The sequence below is a fragment of the Anarhichas minor genome, unplaced genomic scaffold (assembly GCF_050575085.1).
Source record: "Anarhichas minor isolate MPS153535 unplaced genomic scaffold, ASM5057508v1 ptg000018l, whole genome shotgun sequence".
Taxonomy (NCBI): domain Eukaryota; kingdom Metazoa; phylum Chordata; class Actinopteri; order Perciformes; family Anarhichadidae; genus Anarhichas; species Anarhichas minor.
The window spans coordinates 8,231,558-8,249,084 of record NW_027466464.1 but is presented as its reverse complement, the minus strand read 5'-3'; the positions used below and the strand labels follow the sequence as shown (position 1 = coordinate 8,249,084).

Here is a 17,527-nt window from a genome sequence, read left to right as displayed (position 1 = left end):
CCATATTACGCCATGCATTTCATTTTTTTATTATCCTCCATGTGTTGATTGTTCATTTTCTGTAAAACTCTCAGAGCCTGCTCCATGCTGCCTTTTGTTTTTGGCCGAAAATACGGTCAAATTAATGAGCCCAGAAACTCGGCCTCAAAACATCCATGAGTCATAACGATTGCACGCCATGAATTTATGTCACAAAGTTTTATGTTAGTGGAGGAAATAAGCAATCGAGTAAGATGCTAAAACATGACCGCAACATTTGTACTTTGGGTAAGAAAAAGGGCTTTAGGCCGTGCAGGTGGGCAAAAATCACAAGTGCTCTGTACCAGTGAGTCCTGGCCTCACTCAAGCAGTTAATACGTATATTCACTGCAGGGGTGGAGGGAGGAATGTAGAGCCCCAAGAGATTTCCATTTTGGCTTAATGCATAATCTCATTGTCTTTTTTTTCAGCTCCGGGGCACTAATTGTCATACATTTCACTCCTCTACTGCAATAAGTCAGTGGTATTTAATAGGGCTACCAGGGGGCCAGAATAGACAAAGCTAATTCTCACAAAAATAAACAAGGTCTCCCGCAGGATACCAGGAGATTCATTATTTTTCTCTGTCAATAAGTGAGGTTAAAAAGATGCAGGTGACTGAGTTCATGCCTCACTTGGATCAGACGTGAGAAGCATGGAGGAGAGCTGGGATGCAGCCATGGAGACTTGGCCGGGCGCAGACATCTGGCCTGATTCGACTTCCCACAGCCTCCCCCCCCAAAAAACATTTTGGGTCCTCTGGTGGATCAGGAGCACTATACAGCTGCACCGTGCATGACAGCAAGAAATCTGTTGTTTTGCTGAACGCCCGAGTCAAGTAAATTCTTGGATGGTGGGCCTCGTCGTCTAAAAGCTACCAGTCACGCAGCGCTCTGTCAGGCCGGTGGGCTGCCAAACTGAGGGCCTTGTGGATAACACGGGGTCCTCAGCAGAAATACAAATGATTCGATTATGCTGTTGTGGCACTCTGTGTACTTTTTATCAACAAGAATGTAAACTGTTCTAACAACATAAATCTTCTCAGGTGGAGTGTTTAAAGGGGCAGTGCACTCATTTTATACATCAGCACATGTAGAAAATACATCAGATCATTTGGGAGGATGTCGTTAGCCAATCCTTTGTCCATCCAATTAATATCAGAGGGTACATATCAGTGTGAGGAATTTAAGTTTTAAAGCGTTCCTAGCGATGGATATTATGTGTTGCAATATGTTTACTTGTAGAAGGTTTAAACTAAAGGGAGAGTTACTGAATTTGTTGTGCACTGTGAGAGAAACCAAAGAATTTATGACACGCCATAAAGCCAGAGAGAGGGGGATGCTGCTGAAGAGTTTCTGAGCACAGCCTTCAAGAAGGGGGGTGAATTGGTCAAGGAAGTGGCCGACTGAAGTCCGAAGGGTTCAGCCAATCACTGAGCTGATCGATGGGCTAAGGAATGTGTAATATGAGACATTTCAGAGACTTTGCATTTGCTTTTGTTAGTATATTAAATTCCTTATGATTTAAACTTCAACCAGCTGATTCGGCCCTGCTTAATGATGGAAGAAAGAGAGCAGGGGGGGGGGGCTGCCCCTTCTCCTCTGCATGCTTCTTCTCCTCTGAACAAGGAGGGGGGCTTTTTCCTTTACCTTTTGTTTGAGAAATTTTGAACATAACATTAGCAACATATTGCAGTCAACAGCCTCAAAATGCTGAATCAACACCACAAACGGAAACTAATTATAACCTCCATATAATTCATTGCAGGGCAGCTATTCGGTGCATTAGGAGAGGTCTGATATTAAAATGTTTGTCATTTTGTATCAACTTTACCAACTTTTCACTGTATTTATAAGGAATGCATGTCCATAAAATACACTTTAATATGTTTTAGGCAGACATGGTTGTCCTTTAATCCATTTGGTAGCATGAGTATGTGCTAAATGAAGGTATAGGCATAACAGCTGCAGCAGAAGGCTTCACTGTGCCCCGTGGTGTCTTTTTAATTGCGTTAAACTCCCTTTGGAGAGCGGAGGTTTCACTGTGACACTTGCATAGCATCATCTTATTATACAACGTATAATAGGGACTCCCATAGCTCTGTCGGGGAGGGCAGAACGGTAGTCTTGGAGCTCAGGTTTCAGGCGAGGGGCCTCCTCTTCTTGAATGGGGCCGAGTTACGTGGAGGTGGTGCGGGGGGAGGAGGAGGAGGAGGAGAGCAGGAGCCTGCGGGAATCAGAGATCTTTCTTTTGTCCTCTTGTTCGGGACCCCGACACATGGGGTCAATGCGGGCTGCGTGGGCTCCCACTGAACGACTGCCTCGGACGCGGACGCACGCAGAAGCCAATGAGAGCGCGCGCTAATTAGGTAAAGCTGGTCGAGCAATTAAGCGCGAGAGGAGAGAGAAGCCACGCGGATTGGGACGCAGAAGGTTGGTGTGGTTTTTTTTTGCGGCAGGAGAAGTTTGTTGCGACAGTTTAGTTTCTTCCTTCTACTCCGTTAAACCTCAGTTGAGTTGTTTTGCTATCCGGCGGCTGTTTTACCAGCAGAGTTTAGTCTGAGTTTGCGAAGTGAGTTCCACGGAACGAAATTTTGGATTGCGCGTGCCAGAGTGCGGTGAGTCGCTGCGAGCTCCTGTTTGTGTTAGTTTGAAGCTCAAATGAGAACATATAACCTGTCAACCTTTTATAGAAGTCACTGTTAGCTCGACTCAAGATGTTATAAAAGCATATAGTTTGTTAAAACTGCTATAAAAAAGGCTGAATGTCTAAATAAACTCGCACCGCAAATTAAAGGCATTACAAGGATTTTCATTTTGTTTTTCAGTAAGTAATTCTACTAACAGCCGAGTGGTTTTAACTTTCCAAACGAATCGTGTCTGTGACTCCTTTTGAACATGACTTCTTCATCTTCATCACCGGGCTCTGGTTTCCCCTCTGAGGCTCGGCAGCGCTTTGTTTTCCTCCAGGAATGCCACACTTTCCGAAACTATTCAGTCTGACTCAGCAACGCGTGTTCAGAGCCTTCAAACCGTCGTCCTCCGGATCTTTTAAACTTTTTTTTTTTTTTTTAAGTTGCAACAGAAAAGGGAACGGGTGTTGTGCGTCTGGGTGTCTTGCAAAGCCAGAAACCGTGTTTTCTTTGTCGCAGTGATTGACATCTGTAGGTGCCGTGTTCCTGCTGCTCAGACTGCATGGGGATTTCATGTGCCCTCTGTCTGCTCCCTGAACCCTACCAAATCCAGCTCTCTGCTTTTGGTTAGGCAGGAATGTCCGCTCGCCTTCGCTTTGTCCAGATCCTTTGCCCAAAAAGCTCTCCAACCCCCTCCATCTCCTCCTGGAGCCCAGTGACTCCTGGAGCAGAAAAGCCATTAAATGAGTGGAGCTGGGTTTAGCCCACATGAGCAAATAAGCTACTGTTTGAAAGCTGTCTTTGGTTTGCTTTTAGGAAGGTGGCATTGACAAAAAACAATGTTTGAGCTATGAAACCCGTTTGTCCGAGTCAAATAGATTGTTTGGTGAGATCTGCTTTCCTTCTTGTCTTTATTTAGATTGGAGAGTGGCACATTTTACAGTGTGTTTACAAGGGCTGCTGTAAAAGTCTCGGCTGAGGACATTTGGTCCTTCTACTGAGGAGTCTTTAACCTTCTTCTGTTCGGAACCTCTCGTGGGCCCTTAGCAGGAGCTGAACTCGCCGTTGGAGCAGTCACACCTGCTGTACGGGGGGTTTACATCCCGAAGAATTAAAAGAACACTGTGAAAGGTCGGTGGTGCAAAGCCAGAGGCTGAAAGTACACAAAGTTTCTGTCTCTCCTGCCAAGAGTCGGTGGACAAATCTTTTAGTTCTTGGCAGAAGGACACCAAAGTAATACACCACCCAGGCTGTGATGCACATTTAACTTCCAATGTTTCTTTTTGTTGTAGATTAATTTTGTCCTTGAGGAAAATAATATTTTGAACTTAAAAGATGGAAATGTGTTGACACTGTTCAGCAATACTGGCCCTGTGGATGTTTGGATATCAGGTGAAATACTGCATCTCTCGCCTCTGTTCTTAAGGGCGAGTCATATCTAGCCAGGGTAGATTTTCCAGGCGACTCTGAAGTGCGGCAATAAGTTTGTTTATAGTTTGATAAAAGTTGGCACAAACGGAGGTAGAACCCCCGTTAGAGGTCAAATTTGAACGTAAGCTGTCGTGTTTTGATTATACTGGTGACTCCACGGCTGTCTAACCACTGGTTTCCTTTCTCAAAAGATGCTTTTGGTCAGCGTGCAGGAGTTTTCATAACGGGTCGTGTCCCCCAAAGCGCAGTTTGAACCGGAGAGGGCTGACTATCGGATCACAAGGACCACACTTCAGGGTCACAAAGTCTTCTGTCTTCTCAAACAATCAACCGTTCCCACCGACGTCCCACCGTTGCATGAGATAACGATGGGACGTCGCTGGAGCCTTTTCAAACCTCTTTTGAATACGATGTAGTGAGGAAAGTTCTCCGACTTAATTTTAGATCTGAGAAGTGTTTCAAGGCCTGTAATTTTCCATGTCTGGAATCTGGATCTCGCCAACTTCCAACATGTTTTCATAGCTTTGGTGTAGCTGGGGAGTATTTTTAACATTCAAGTTTTTCTGCTTTTGGTGGACTATTTTTCTGGTCAGGCTCAGGCAAGTCAGCCTCACATAGTCTAAGCATGAAGGTGCCAAATAGCAGAAAGGTTTGGCGTAGGAATGGATGAGTAACCTGGCGAGTGAGCGCCTGACTCTCGTGCACTGATCCAAGGAGACGTGCCTACAGATGCTTGTAATGGCCACAGCCTTGTCCTCTTCCAATGAGTCATGAAATGCTGGTTATTTTCTTAACTACACCCTGTTTTTTTTTTGGTTTTTTTAAGTAGAGTGCAGAAGGTATTTGTTTATCTCCATTAGTGTTTGTGTCATTGAATAGTTATTATAGAGTAAATGTCCAGATATTTAACTAAACCGATACTGGGTACCTTCTGAAAAGACAACATTTTTGGCTGGTTTTAGAGAAAGAAACCTAATATTTGTATCTTAAGTTATCAAACTACAACGCAAAGTCTGATGTCAGATTTTTGTTTCTAATTAACCTGCAGAACTCGGTAAGTCGCGCTTTTCTACATCCCCTTTTTAAAGAAGCAATCACTTGAAATGTTTGCTGACCGGACAAAGCACCTGCTCAGTTCTTTTCTCCGTGCCAAGGTCCTGTTGCTGTATCAAACTGTGCTTTCTACAGAATTTAAAGGCATAAATAAGTTCCTAACCACATGCGCCGCTTTAGTGTCATAATTCCTGCAGTCCAAAGCCACAGCAGGTCTCCTCACGGCGAGCTGCAACTTGCCAGCCAACACTTTGATGTTTGATTAAGCAGCTCAGGCTGAGCCGGTCAGGATGCTGTAAAGAATGCAGGTTTACCAAACCGCTACCAGGACCAACGGGACTGATTCTGAGTTTGTTGTGTAGTTTCCGCATGAATACCTGCATGTCTGAGAGATCTGCGTGTGATTACAATAAAGCATGTGGCTGTGTTTATTTCTCAGCCCTGCGGTTGAGGTTTACCTTGCATGGCTGTATTTGCACTTGCATTCTTTAATCATTGTGTGGAAGTGTAAACCCGATGCATGTGTACACTTCCTATTAATCCAGTGAAGAGTATTTGAGTTTTTTTTTTTTTCATTGTCGAATATCTAAACCGCTTATTTTCTGAATTAATCAGTTGGTCTAGAAAATAATCAGGAAGATTGATGATTCATTATTTGTCATTTGACATCACAGGAAACTTAAAAACGCAGCAAATATTCACATTTGAGGGGCTGGAAATGGTGAATTAAAGAAATGACCAACAAAGTAGTTGACAAAAATCTGATTTGTTCCAACTTTAATATCAAACTCTGGCCGTGTGAACTGACTAAATGCGGCTTATAGTTGCTTTTCTGGTTGTCAGTTTAGTCTAGTTTGTGCAGTGGAAGTAAAAAAAAAAAAGACGTGTTTACAATGCAATAATAAGTGACTGCATTAGGTGGCTCATTGAAATTAAAAAGGAGAATGAAACGAGAGTAAAAGTATTGAATCAGTGTTTTTCCTTTTCATCCAGAGCTCGTTTAGCTCCCCGGTCATCTTGGCACCATGAGTTGGAGCTTCCTCACTCGTCTGCTGGACGAGATCTCCAACCACTCCACCTTCGTGGGGAAGGTCTGGCTGACTGTGCTCATCATCTTCCGCATCGTGCTGACAGCCGTCGGCGGGGAAACCATCTACTACGATGAACAGAGTAAATTTGTCTGCAACACGCTGCAGCCCGGGTGTGAGAACGTGTGCTACGACGCGTTTGCTCCGCTCTCGCATGTACGATTCTGGATCTTCCAGGTGAGCCGCATGTCACATTTCAATGAATGCTCACCATTAGTTGTGAATGTATCTCCAGTGTTGATTTCAACAAGATCATGTCTTTGTGTCCAGGTGATCATGATCACCACCCCCACCATTATGTACCTGGGCTTCGCCATGCACAAGATCGCCCGCTTTGACGACAGCGAGTACCGGCCCATCCGGAACCAGAAGAAGAGGATGGCCATCATCACACGTGGGGCAGCTCGAGACTACGAGGAGGTTGAAGACAACGGAGAGGAAGACCCCATGATCACTGAAGAGATCGAACAAGAGAAACCCGACAAGGAGGAAAAAAGTACGGTGGATCGCAAGCGCTTCCAACTTTCTGTCTAATAGGCTTTTCTTTCTTTGGATGCTAACCGCTTCAGATTCCAACCAGTGTCTCCTTTTTGTTTTCAAGGCTCAGAGAAAAAGCATGACGGCCGTCGGCGGATCATGCGTGACGGCCTGATGAAGGTCTACGTGTGCCAGCTGTTTTGGCGCTCCTCCTTCGAGGTCGCCTTCCTCTTCGGCCAGTACGTCCTCTACGGCGTTGAGGTGATACCCTCCTACGTCTGCACTCGCTCGCCGTGCCCGCACACCGTGGACTGCTTTGTGTCGCGCCCCACGGAGAAGACCATCTTCCTGCTGGTGATGTACGTCGTGTCTTTCCTCTGCCTGCTCCTCACAATCTTGGAAATCATCCACTTGGGGATCGGTGGCATCCGAGACACCTTCCGCAGGCGGGCCGTGCTCGGCTCTCGCACCCCGCTTCCATCCTCCTCGCGTGCCATGGCCACCGCTCCACCAGGATACCACGCCACCATGAAGAAGGAGAAGCTGAAGGGAGAGCTGAGGGACTCGCCAATAGGCAACTCCGGGCGGGAGAGTTTTGGAGACGAGTTGCCGTCGTCCAAGGAGCTGGAGCGGTTGAGGAGGCACCTGAAGCTGGCCCAGCAGCAACTGGACCTGGCCTACCAGGCAGATGAAGGAATCCCTTCACGAAGCAGCAGCCCCGAGGGCAACACGGCTGCACAGACAGCCGTCGAGCAGAACCGCCTCAACTTTGCCCAGGAAAAGCAGGGGGAGGCAAGCGAGAAAGGTAATGAGCACACTTATACAAGTAGTTTAATTTAAGTTTTTTTCTAAAAATGTGTTTTCCACATGCAGTTTTTCTATAGTTGGGTGTAGTAAAGGAACAAATTAGTCCATTAAAACCTCAAAACTTCATCGTTTCAGTTATTCATCCAAAGAAAAGCCGAACATTCGTGAGTTTTAAGGTTTACCAATTTCAAAAACCAGTGTTTTTAGGACTAAAAATGGAAAGTTATTTATGCTTTTGTCTTGAGTGAGCAAAACAAACAATTTGAAGAATATAAGAACGATCGCCCTAAACTGTCTAGATGAGCATCTCAATCCTTTTAAAATATGTTTTCTCTATATGTCAACTTCTGAACTAGGAATCCGTTAAATCAACTGTCAAAATAGTTGCCGATCATTTTTAGTTTCAGCTCTATTGTCAACATGCCTCTGATTTATTTCCATGAGGCCTGACCTCAGGTCAGTGAAACGCCATTTTAAGTGAGCAAACATGCTAAATATTTGTCTGTCACGTCTCTCCTCCTCCTAGGAATACATGCCTGAGCCTGCCTCCTGCCTCAAACGTCTGTTCTTCCATTCCTACTGGCCTTACACCCCATATGGGAGTGCAGTCAGACCACTGAGGGAGCCCGAAGCGTGTGTGTACGTATGTGCGTGTATGTTTGTGTGTGTAGATGGGAGAAATATGCCTTTCAGTATTAGAGGTGAGTCAGAAAAGAAAGGGAGAAAGAAAAAAAATGCTGACCTGCCATTTGTATTGTGACAATTGGTTCATCTCCACGACTCTAAACTTGAAAGCCTGCCACATCTCGAGTTTCTGCTTGTTGACCTGCATCCAAACCTTGACTGTGCCTTTCGGCTAAAAACATTGTCTGCACCCACTCTGTGTTTTTGTGGCCATTCAATAATCCTCGTCCATTTCAGACCTTGAAAGGATTATCGAAAGCTTAAAACTCCTCTGGCCAAGTGTACTCCTGTTGTCTTCAGCTCAAAAGAGAGGCTCTCTGTTTATACAACGTCGCCGAATGTTAACGTCTCCTCTTTGTCGAGGCTCGTCTGCCTCGGAGAGAATCTGGTAATGTCTCTTCTGGAGCGTGTGCAGCAGCGTTTCTTTGCAAACCGAGGGCGGCTTAACCTGCGCTGGATGACTCATGTTTAATTTAATCAGATTTGATGTTGGGGATTATTGGTGTTTCTTATCCACATGCCACACCATTTCAGAAATATTTGACAGAATTTTGAAGCCTGTGTGTTTGCTCGACTCGGCCAAAATGTTTACCTGGGAAATGCTTGAATTCTTTATCGACAGGAAATGTTCCAAGGAATTTCAAAGAATCATTTTTTTTGTACAATCAAGTCATTTAAAGCACTCCATATATTTTATTGTTTTACTATTTCTTGTCCAAAGCTCCAGAATATTTACTCCATCACTAATGCCACCGAATTCTGAAAAGTAGGCTGGTGGATGTTAGTATATCCCTCCCTTAAATTGTGTCCTAATAAAAATGATTCATCATAATGTTCATATTTGCAGAAATTGAAACAATAATTCCTCATTTTGTGGGTTTTTTGCTAACCGGCTGGAAACATCTGTCTCCTGTTCTACCGTCAACAATGAAATTCCATCCTTGTCTTTTTGAAATTGGCATTCTTCTTTGGTGAGACACATTTTCCAGTCTTGACGTGTGCACCACCAGCCCTCCGTTGTGCTGAAACATGGACGCTTTCATGTGTCCTGGAAAAAAAGAACCCAACCCAGCTGACGCACAGCCCGCCGCCATGTAAACACGTATAATCTTAAATTCATGGTGAGGCTTCTGATCAATAACTTTCCGTGTTCATATAGAGTTCACACTTTTCATAGCCTGGTTTTATGGTCTTTGGCTGGAATAATGAAACATTGCCAAAGAGCGTTTTGATACTGTATTTTTGTAATCATCTCACTATGACTTTTGCTACTTGTGGCACAGTACGACATTCCATTTTGAATATGATATTTCGTCAATGGTTAATGCATTTCTTTTTTTTCTATTGTATGTTTTGTAGTTTTTGTAACTGTAGAGATTATTTTGTCTTCAGAGTAAATAAATATATTTGAACGTTATGCTTTGGACTCGACTCTTTCTGTGGTAAAGTTGCTGCTCATGTTTTTTTGTGTAAATGGGATGAAAAATATGAAACCTTGAATTTATTTGTGGTATTTACAGAACACGATTGAGTTCCATGTTTAAATCAATGCTTTAATATTGCACATGAACAGAAGTTCAGACTGTATGTGAAGGTATTGATGTGAAATGAAGCAGTGTAAAAGTAGACATAGACTGCCCTCTAAAGGTCAGAATCACAATAAAGCAATAAAATACCTTGCAGTATTTTTACTTTCAGATTGTAGCTAAAAAAAAAGAGTAAACTTTGAGTGTGATTAGTAAGACAAGTGGCATACACGGCTTTAAAGGGTCTGTTCAGAAATGTTCGCTTGGCTGGATGGCAGAAAACTAAACAAATGTACTTTTGTTTGGTTGTACTGAACCTTTAAGCTTTCAGGTTCAGATACAAGTACACTCTTCAAGTATAATGTTGGGCAAGGTCTCATACATGAACGAGTACCCGCCGTCAGATGTTGTGGTGATCCTCAGGGACTTCATGGTCCCTGGGACCGGAGCGCAGCACTGTGTGATGCCCAGCATGGCGATGGCTCCATCCGAGGCTGAGCAGTTCCCATGACAGTAGTAGAAGGTCAGCAGCTTTGGATGGACGATCCAGCTGCCCCAGCCCAGCTCCTCGAAGCTGATTTCGATCTCTGCCCTGAGGCAGTCACTGTGCTGAGGTCTCTCCTGAGAGGGCCGCTGGAGCAGGTCGAGAGCGGAGGGAGACCAGGGAATGGTTACTGGTGCGTGGCGGGGTGAGCGGACAGGACCACGAGGCTGAGCGTGGATGTGAAGAAAGGGCGTCTTGTCCGGTTCGTCGGTGTGACACTGACAGGCTGGACAGCGGACCTGGAGCAGAAAAGGGCCCACAGCCACAGAGGCCAGTGGGTTTTGATCCAGGTGGTAGGTGGTCCAGCCGTCTGAGCTCGTCTTCGGTGGAGCCTCTGCCGCCCGAAGAAGCTGCTGCGCTGAAGTTAGAATGAACAGCTGGGTGGAGGAGTTGGCTCCTTCGCCTGCATAGAACCAGAAGTGGGCAGATGTGACCAGCATCTCCAGGTTGTTCATGGAGGGCTGGAAGTAATACGTGAAGTGGCTGTCAGTGGTTTCTCCAAGAGCTGAGTCAGATGTGGCACAGGATGAGTCTGCCAAAGTGAGATAAGAAAGCAGTTAGTGAAGTTTATTGCTTTGTAACAGGGGAGTTTGAGGCTTCATCCTCATTGTCCTGTTGTCTGGAGGAGGCTTCTGTGTCTACGTACTCTCTCAGATCAACACACTCAATAACTTAGCTCCAAAACAGACTTCAGACTTTGAACCAGAGGGGGCAGTGGAACACAGCTTTTTAGCCTGGTGTTAAATGACTCTTCTAAACTGCTCTAATCTACACACAGGGACTTTAAGTAAAAGCCTTTTCCATTGTTCCCATGTACTAAAAGGACACTTGCTCATGAACTAATATACAGTGCAAGTATTTGGCTTTATTTGTATCTGCCGCATGCATGTAGTGAGTTTACTGCCGTATGAAATAGTGTGATTTCAACATTAAGATATGGAATGACTATATGGAAAATATAGTCCAGGCAGTGTAGTTTCAAAGGAGGAACAGACCTCTTGGCACTTTAGTTCCCTTTTAGTCCAGTCTTGTGCTCAAGTACCCCATACAACAAAACGATTTATTTTTACATGATCGGGGCAGTTTTATTGTGCAGATGTGAGAAAAATCTGATAAAGCATGTCCTTTGAATTAAGGATCCAAAATGATTTGCCGTTAAACTGGAAAGAGTATTTTAGCTGTTATTTGGGTAAAAGACAAAACAGCAGCAAAGCTTCTCACCAGAACTGGGGAAGAGAATGATTTCAGATGTTTCCTGGGTCGGACTGGTTTGACGGTTGACCCACGCTGTCCTGCTTGTCCTGGGGGCCCTCCAGGATGCATGCCTCGCTTCTTGCTGTGCCGTGTCCCTATCAGGACCCTGGACTGTGGTCAGAGGGGGCTGCTCCAGCCCGAGGCCCTCCAGGACCCGCTCTCTGAACCAGGACAACACAGCTTCCCGGGACAGCTCCTCTCCCCTGCAGGCTTGTGTCAGAATGTGGATCCACAGAGGGCCCAGGACGAAAAGAGCACAGGACACCATAACTGCACTGCACGCAACTACTTGATACTGCTGGGTGCGAAAATACCCTCCAAGTGAAACAACAAAAAAGTCCAAAACGGAAGTCTGGCGATTTTCCAGTGATGCACAGCCTTTCTATAAAGATGGAGATCCAATTAGCTCCACAAAACTGATCCTCGTCTGTGACTTTCCTAATTCTCACACATATTTATTTGGCTCCGCAGTGAGCGAGTCTGAGTGAAGTCTGCAAGCAAAAGCGTTTTGTTTCCAACACAGAAGTGGAAGATAGCAAAGGACGGCCTTGACGATTGGGAAGTTGCATTATCTGCTTCGGTGGCTGTTTCACACAGTATTGAGGGAATTTGTCTGTGTGTTTTATTGTGGAATGTAAAGCATAGACGGATGGTATTAGAAAGGTTTTTCACACTCTACTGCAGAGTGTCAAGTCTTCAGAATAATGTTGCGTTGACATACATAATCCTGATCATATTAGTCTAATAAAATGACATATTTTCTGTTTGTATTATCATCTGCAGTAGGTGGATAATAAATGTTTCACAGTCATAATAAAAATATCTATTTGAGTTTGTATGAGCTGTATTACCTTCTCAAGATGCTGACAACATTCATCTGTGACCTGTACTGCAGAAGTGTTATATTATGCACACTTTGACTTCATCATAGCGGCCATATCTAACACACACACCTGTTTTCCCACTAAACAAAAAGTCTTTGTCTACTGTGAGGGACGCCTCCGTGGGCCCTCTTTATCTGACTGGCCTTGAATCCGTCTCAGAGAAACGTTTTTTCATAAGGTGTGTTTCTGCACAACAACATTTAATCAGCTATTTAACTAATTGATCTCACTCTTGGTTTGATTTGTATTCAATAACTATATTGTTACCTGTTCAACTCCATCCCTATTTTGGAGCAAAACCGCCTAAAATGACATACCCAAATTAAAATGGCTGTAGCTTCTGAACCACTGTGACTATATGCATCAAAAGTGTCAGAAAACCTGTAGGTCATACAGAAACAGAGCAGTGGGCCTTTGGAGTCAGTAAAAATTGAAGATTTTTGTCCGCATAAAATAAAAAAGTATCTTTCAGTATAAATAACTACCTGTGGCTGTGTCTGTACAGGTAAATGACAGTATAGGGCTGTAACTACACTATCAGTGAACAACTGCCTCAAATTTGAAGAAGATTGGACAAAGTATGACGATTCTACAGTGTTTCTTCCATGAAGAGATCCAGGCGGAGCTCTAAAAGGATATTTGGAGACCCAAATGGACACATGGTAACCAAATGATATTCTGACACACTAAAGGTGTTTCTCCCTTTATATTTTGGTATTATATTATTTTCCTTTTATTTTTAGCCTTTGCAAATTGCAAAAACTATATATATATGGTCGAAGATGTGGTCGAAGATGTGGTATGTAAAGTAGCGGACTTACTGTGCGTAATGGCTGCGACTGAGTGCATAATCGACTATGAGGGTAGCTCAGTTACGCAAGGTTATACGTTGGTTGACGGCTAATAGAAGAGGAAGATAAGGTTTGTACTTTAAGTACTAGCGTTTTCTGAAGCTACTAGCTCCATGGTAACATCCGCTAGTACATTGTTGGGTCTGTAATGTGTCTTTTTCCGTCGAAATGCTGCAAGATCCGACTTGCAGCGGTTATGGCGACTTTGGACAGTGTGTGTTTGGGCTCCTTTTGTGAAAAATCCATAAGAAATGAAAGAAAATCGATGATTTATTTGCAAAGATGAGGGTTTTGGGCATGCTGGGATACCAAACACGGCCATGTTTTATGACGTAGTTTGCGCAAGCAAGCCGTAGGAACGGAACGGAAGGGGAGGGGATCGAGGACGCCGGCGTCCTCGCGGAGTTGAACAGGCAAAACCCTTGTCAAATAAATGAGATGATACAATGTGATGATCACAAAGACATTTATTTATCATGTGTATGTAAACCTGCATACACAACAAGAAGCCCAACAGGCTTTCCCACGATCGTTGGATGTTTCGTCGCTAGGTGTGGCTTTATTTTTGAAGGCTTCAGTGCTTCATTTGATAGCATTAGCCCACATTCCACACACTGAAAGTGTTAAGAAAGTCATTTTTTCTAGTGGTTAAATCGTGTAATGTTTATGATTCATTAAATGATTTAACACTGCTGCCCTCTAGTGGTTAAATCATGTAATGTTTATGATTCATTAAATGATGTAACACTGCTGCCCTCTAGTGGTTAAATCATGTATTATGATTCATTAAATGATTTAACACTGCTGCCCTCTAGTGGTTAAATCGTGTAATGTTTATTACTCATTAAATGATTTAACACTGCTGCCCTCTAGTGGTTAAATCGTGTAATGTTTATGATTCATTAAATGATGTAACACTGCTGCCCTCTAGTGGTTAAATCGTGTAATGTTTATGATTCATTAAATGATGTAACACTGCTGCCCTCTAGTGGTTAAATCGTGTAATGTTTATGATTCATTAAATGATGTAACACTGCTGCCCTCTAGTGGTTAAATCGTGTAATGTTTATGATTCATTAAATGATGTAACACTGCTGCCCTCTAGTGGTTAAATCGTGTAATGTTTATGATTCGTTAAATGATTTAACACTGCTGCCCTCTAGTGGTTAAATCATGTAATGTTTATGATTCATTAAATGATGTAACACTGCTGCCCTCTAGTGGTTAAATCATGTATTATGATTCATTAAATGATTTAACACTGCTGCCCTCTAGTGGTTAAATCGTGTAATGTTTATTACTCATTAAATGATTTAACACTGCTGCCCTCTAGTGGTTAAATCATGTAATGTTTATGATTCATTAAATGATGTAACACTGCTGCCCTCTAGTGGTTAAATCATGTAATGTTTATGATTCATTAAATGATGTAACACTGCTGCCCTCTAGTGGTTAAATCGTGTAATGTTTATGATTCATTAATGATGTAACACTGCTGCCCTCTAGTGGTTAAATCGTGTAATGTTTATGATTCATTAAATGATGTAACACTGCTGCCCTCTAGTGGTTAAATCATGTAATGTTTATGATTCATTAAATGATGTAACACTGCTGCCCTCTAGTGGTTAAATCATGTATTATGATTCATTAAATGATTTAACACTGCTGCCCTCTAGTGGTTAAATCGTGTAATGTTTATTACTCATTAAATTATTTAACACTGCTGCCCTCTAGTGGTTAAATCGTGTAATGTTTATTACTCATTAAATGATTTAACACTGCTGCCCTCTAGTGGTTAAATCGTGTAATGTTTATTACTCATTAAATGATTTAACACTGCTGCCCTCTAGTGGTTAAATCGTGTAATGTTTATGATTCATTAAATGATTTAACACTGCTGCCCTCTAGTGGTTAAATCATGTATTCATTCATTCATTCATTAAATGATTTAACACTGCTGCCCTCTAGTGGTTAAATCGTGTAATGTTTATTACTCATTCAATGATTTAACACTGCTGCCCTCTAGTGGTTAAATCCTGTAATGTTTATGATTCATTAAATGATTTAACACTGCTGCCCTCTAGTGGTTAAATCATGTATTCATTCATTCATTCATTAAATGATTTAACACTGCTGCCCTCTAGTGGTTAAATCGTGTAATGTTTATTACTCATTAAATGATTTAACACTGCTGCCCTCTAGTGGTTAAATCGTGTAATGTTTATGATTCATTAAATGATTTGACACTGCTGCCCTCTAGTGGTTAAATCATGTAATGTTTATGATTCATTAAATGATTTAACACTGCTGCCCTCTAGTGGTTAAATCATGTAATTTTTATGATTCATTCAATGATGTAACACTGCTGCCCTCTAGTAGTTAAATCATATAATGTTTATGATTCATTAAATGATTTAACACTGATGTAACACTGCTCCGGTCTGTCTTTGTTCATCCTGCATGCTCTGTTCTGTTCTTTAATGTAACGTTACTGGAGCGACCCAGCTGTTAGCAGACTGTTGTGCTAGCATCCAGTTCGGCAGTGAAAATTTATAAATGTACAATTATTAGTGTTACAAATTGTTTATGTGTCACAGACTGTTGTGTGCTGTTGTGTTTTTCTCTGTTAAAGAGCATTAGTTGTGGGTTGTTAATTGTTGTGTTATAAAGTTATGACCATGACTAGGGTTCCCTCTCAATACATATAAGACAACTAGCGCTGACAGCTGTGCATTAGCAGCAAAGAATACATTTAGCTGCTTGCTGAAAGCAGACAGCTGTTGTTTTGGCTATGCACCGGTATAACGGTGTGTGAAGAATTCATATCATACGGGAAATTAAAACCGGTATACTGCCCAGCTCTAGTCTTTATTATAGTTTGGACAATTGTGTACCAATATTTGACGGGCCGGATTAAAAAGCCCAACGGCCGTAGTTTGCCCATGCCTGGGCTAGCGGCTAGCTGAGTGTCTTCTTCTGCTTATTGTAGCTTGTTAAACAACTGACTGACGCATTACCGCCACCAGGTGGTGGGAAGCTATATTGTAACTGAGCGTCTCATGGAGAACAGTAATATCTCTGGTGTCCTCAATTGATAACCTATGCGGTCCCGCGGCCCTCGCGGCCCACAGGTGCAAAACTGAAAGTTTTTTGCGGCCCTCTAGGTGGCGTTCGCGGCCCCATGGTTAAGAATCACTGCTCTACCTCATGTTCTAAATACGACTAAAATAATTCATGTTTCCTTCCAGGTGAGTTTTTATTGAAACAACTTGCTAAAACACAATATACGCAATACTCCAACTGCTCCTAAATGATAGATTTATGATGATGGAAACCAAAATTCGGCAATGACACTCGACGACGGAAGAAACTCAGTGACCCCCTTTCCGCCGAGAGCGAGCAGACCGGAAGACAACAAACACAAACATGGTCGCGTGCGATGCTAGCTAGCTTACAGCTGAGTTACGCTAACATCTGTACAGTTGGTAAGTTGGCTTTTTGGGACGAATAAATAAACGACACGTCGGTCAAATGTAACCGAATGATTCGAGTCGAGTATTGTAGATTACTATGAGAAGGAATATGGCGTGTTATATCCACTTTGTTCTAGTTTCTGCTAGTGTTATCGTCAGGTAATCAACGCCACCTGTGGACGAGCTCTTAGCTTACATGCTGTCTAACAACAACGAGTAATTGATCAATACAATACTCACAATAAGTGTAACATTTTAGAGTTAAAGAAGTGATTATGTGTTATCATTGTGTGTTTCCTCGTGTATGCGGTTGCAGCTGTTCTGGTGTTCAAACGATCCGTGAGAACTATGGAAGTCTTCAGGTTTGTCAAATCCTTCGTATCTTTGTGAGTTTATCCGTGAACATTGAGCAATTCTTGCATGAAAACTGATACAAAAATAGTTCATTCAAAGTAGTTTAAAAGTCACAGTATAGTTTCATAAAAATGTACTAATATAGTTTGTACTCAGTCATGAAAACGTTGATAACCATTGTTGTATTTATTGTTGCAGTTGTAGTAATAATACATGTATGTGATGCATTTTCTAACGTTGTCCTTCTCTTCTTCTCTCCTCAGATGAGTGCAGACTTTCCAGACCAGACCTGAGGACGACGGGGTTTCTTCTCTTCACTGCGCAGCAGCAGACGTGGGTCTTCTGCTGCTGCTGTGCGGTTACTCTGAGATCTAAAATAGAGAGTGGGGGGTGGATCAAATTTTGAAAATTTGCTGTTCAGCTGACTTTAAATAAAAACACATTTCCATAA

At 42.8% G+C, this 17,527-nt stretch overlaps 2 protein-coding genes and 1 long non-coding RNA gene across 3 annotated transcripts; 2 read left to right on the top strand and 1 right to left on the bottom strand.

Annotated features, from left to right (window-relative positions):
- The first annotated feature begins 5,480 nt into the window (after positions 1-5,480).
- On the top strand, positions 5,481-7,609 carry LOC142952787 (gap junction gamma-1 protein-like). Its single transcript, XM_076094731.1, has 3 exons — positions 5,481-6,399; positions 6,493-6,718; positions 6,824-7,609. The coding sequence occupies exons 1-3, from the start codon at positions 6,160-6,162 to the stop codon at positions 7,537-7,539; spliced, it is 1,182 nt and encodes a 393-aa protein (XP_075950846.1). The 5' UTR covers positions 5,481-6,159; the 3' UTR covers positions 7,540-7,609.
- Positions 7,610-10,049: 2,440 nt separating this feature from the next.
- Positions 10,050-11,782, bottom strand: inha (inhibin subunit alpha). Its single transcript, XM_076095184.1, has 2 exons — positions 11,482-11,782; positions 10,050-10,792 (listed from the first exon to the last, which is right to left on the bottom strand). Exons 1-2 carry the CDS (start codon positions 11,780-11,782, stop codon positions 10,050-10,052), a joined length of 1,044 nt encoding a protein of 347 aa, XP_075951299.1.
- Positions 11,783-16,631: 4,849 nt separating this feature from the next.
- On the top strand, positions 16,632-17,527 carry LOC142952631 (uncharacterized). The gene is made up of 3 exons (XR_012954694.1): positions 16,632-16,734; positions 17,039-17,084; positions 17,340-17,527. It is a non-coding gene; the product is annotated as an uncharacterized LOC142952631 (long non-coding RNA).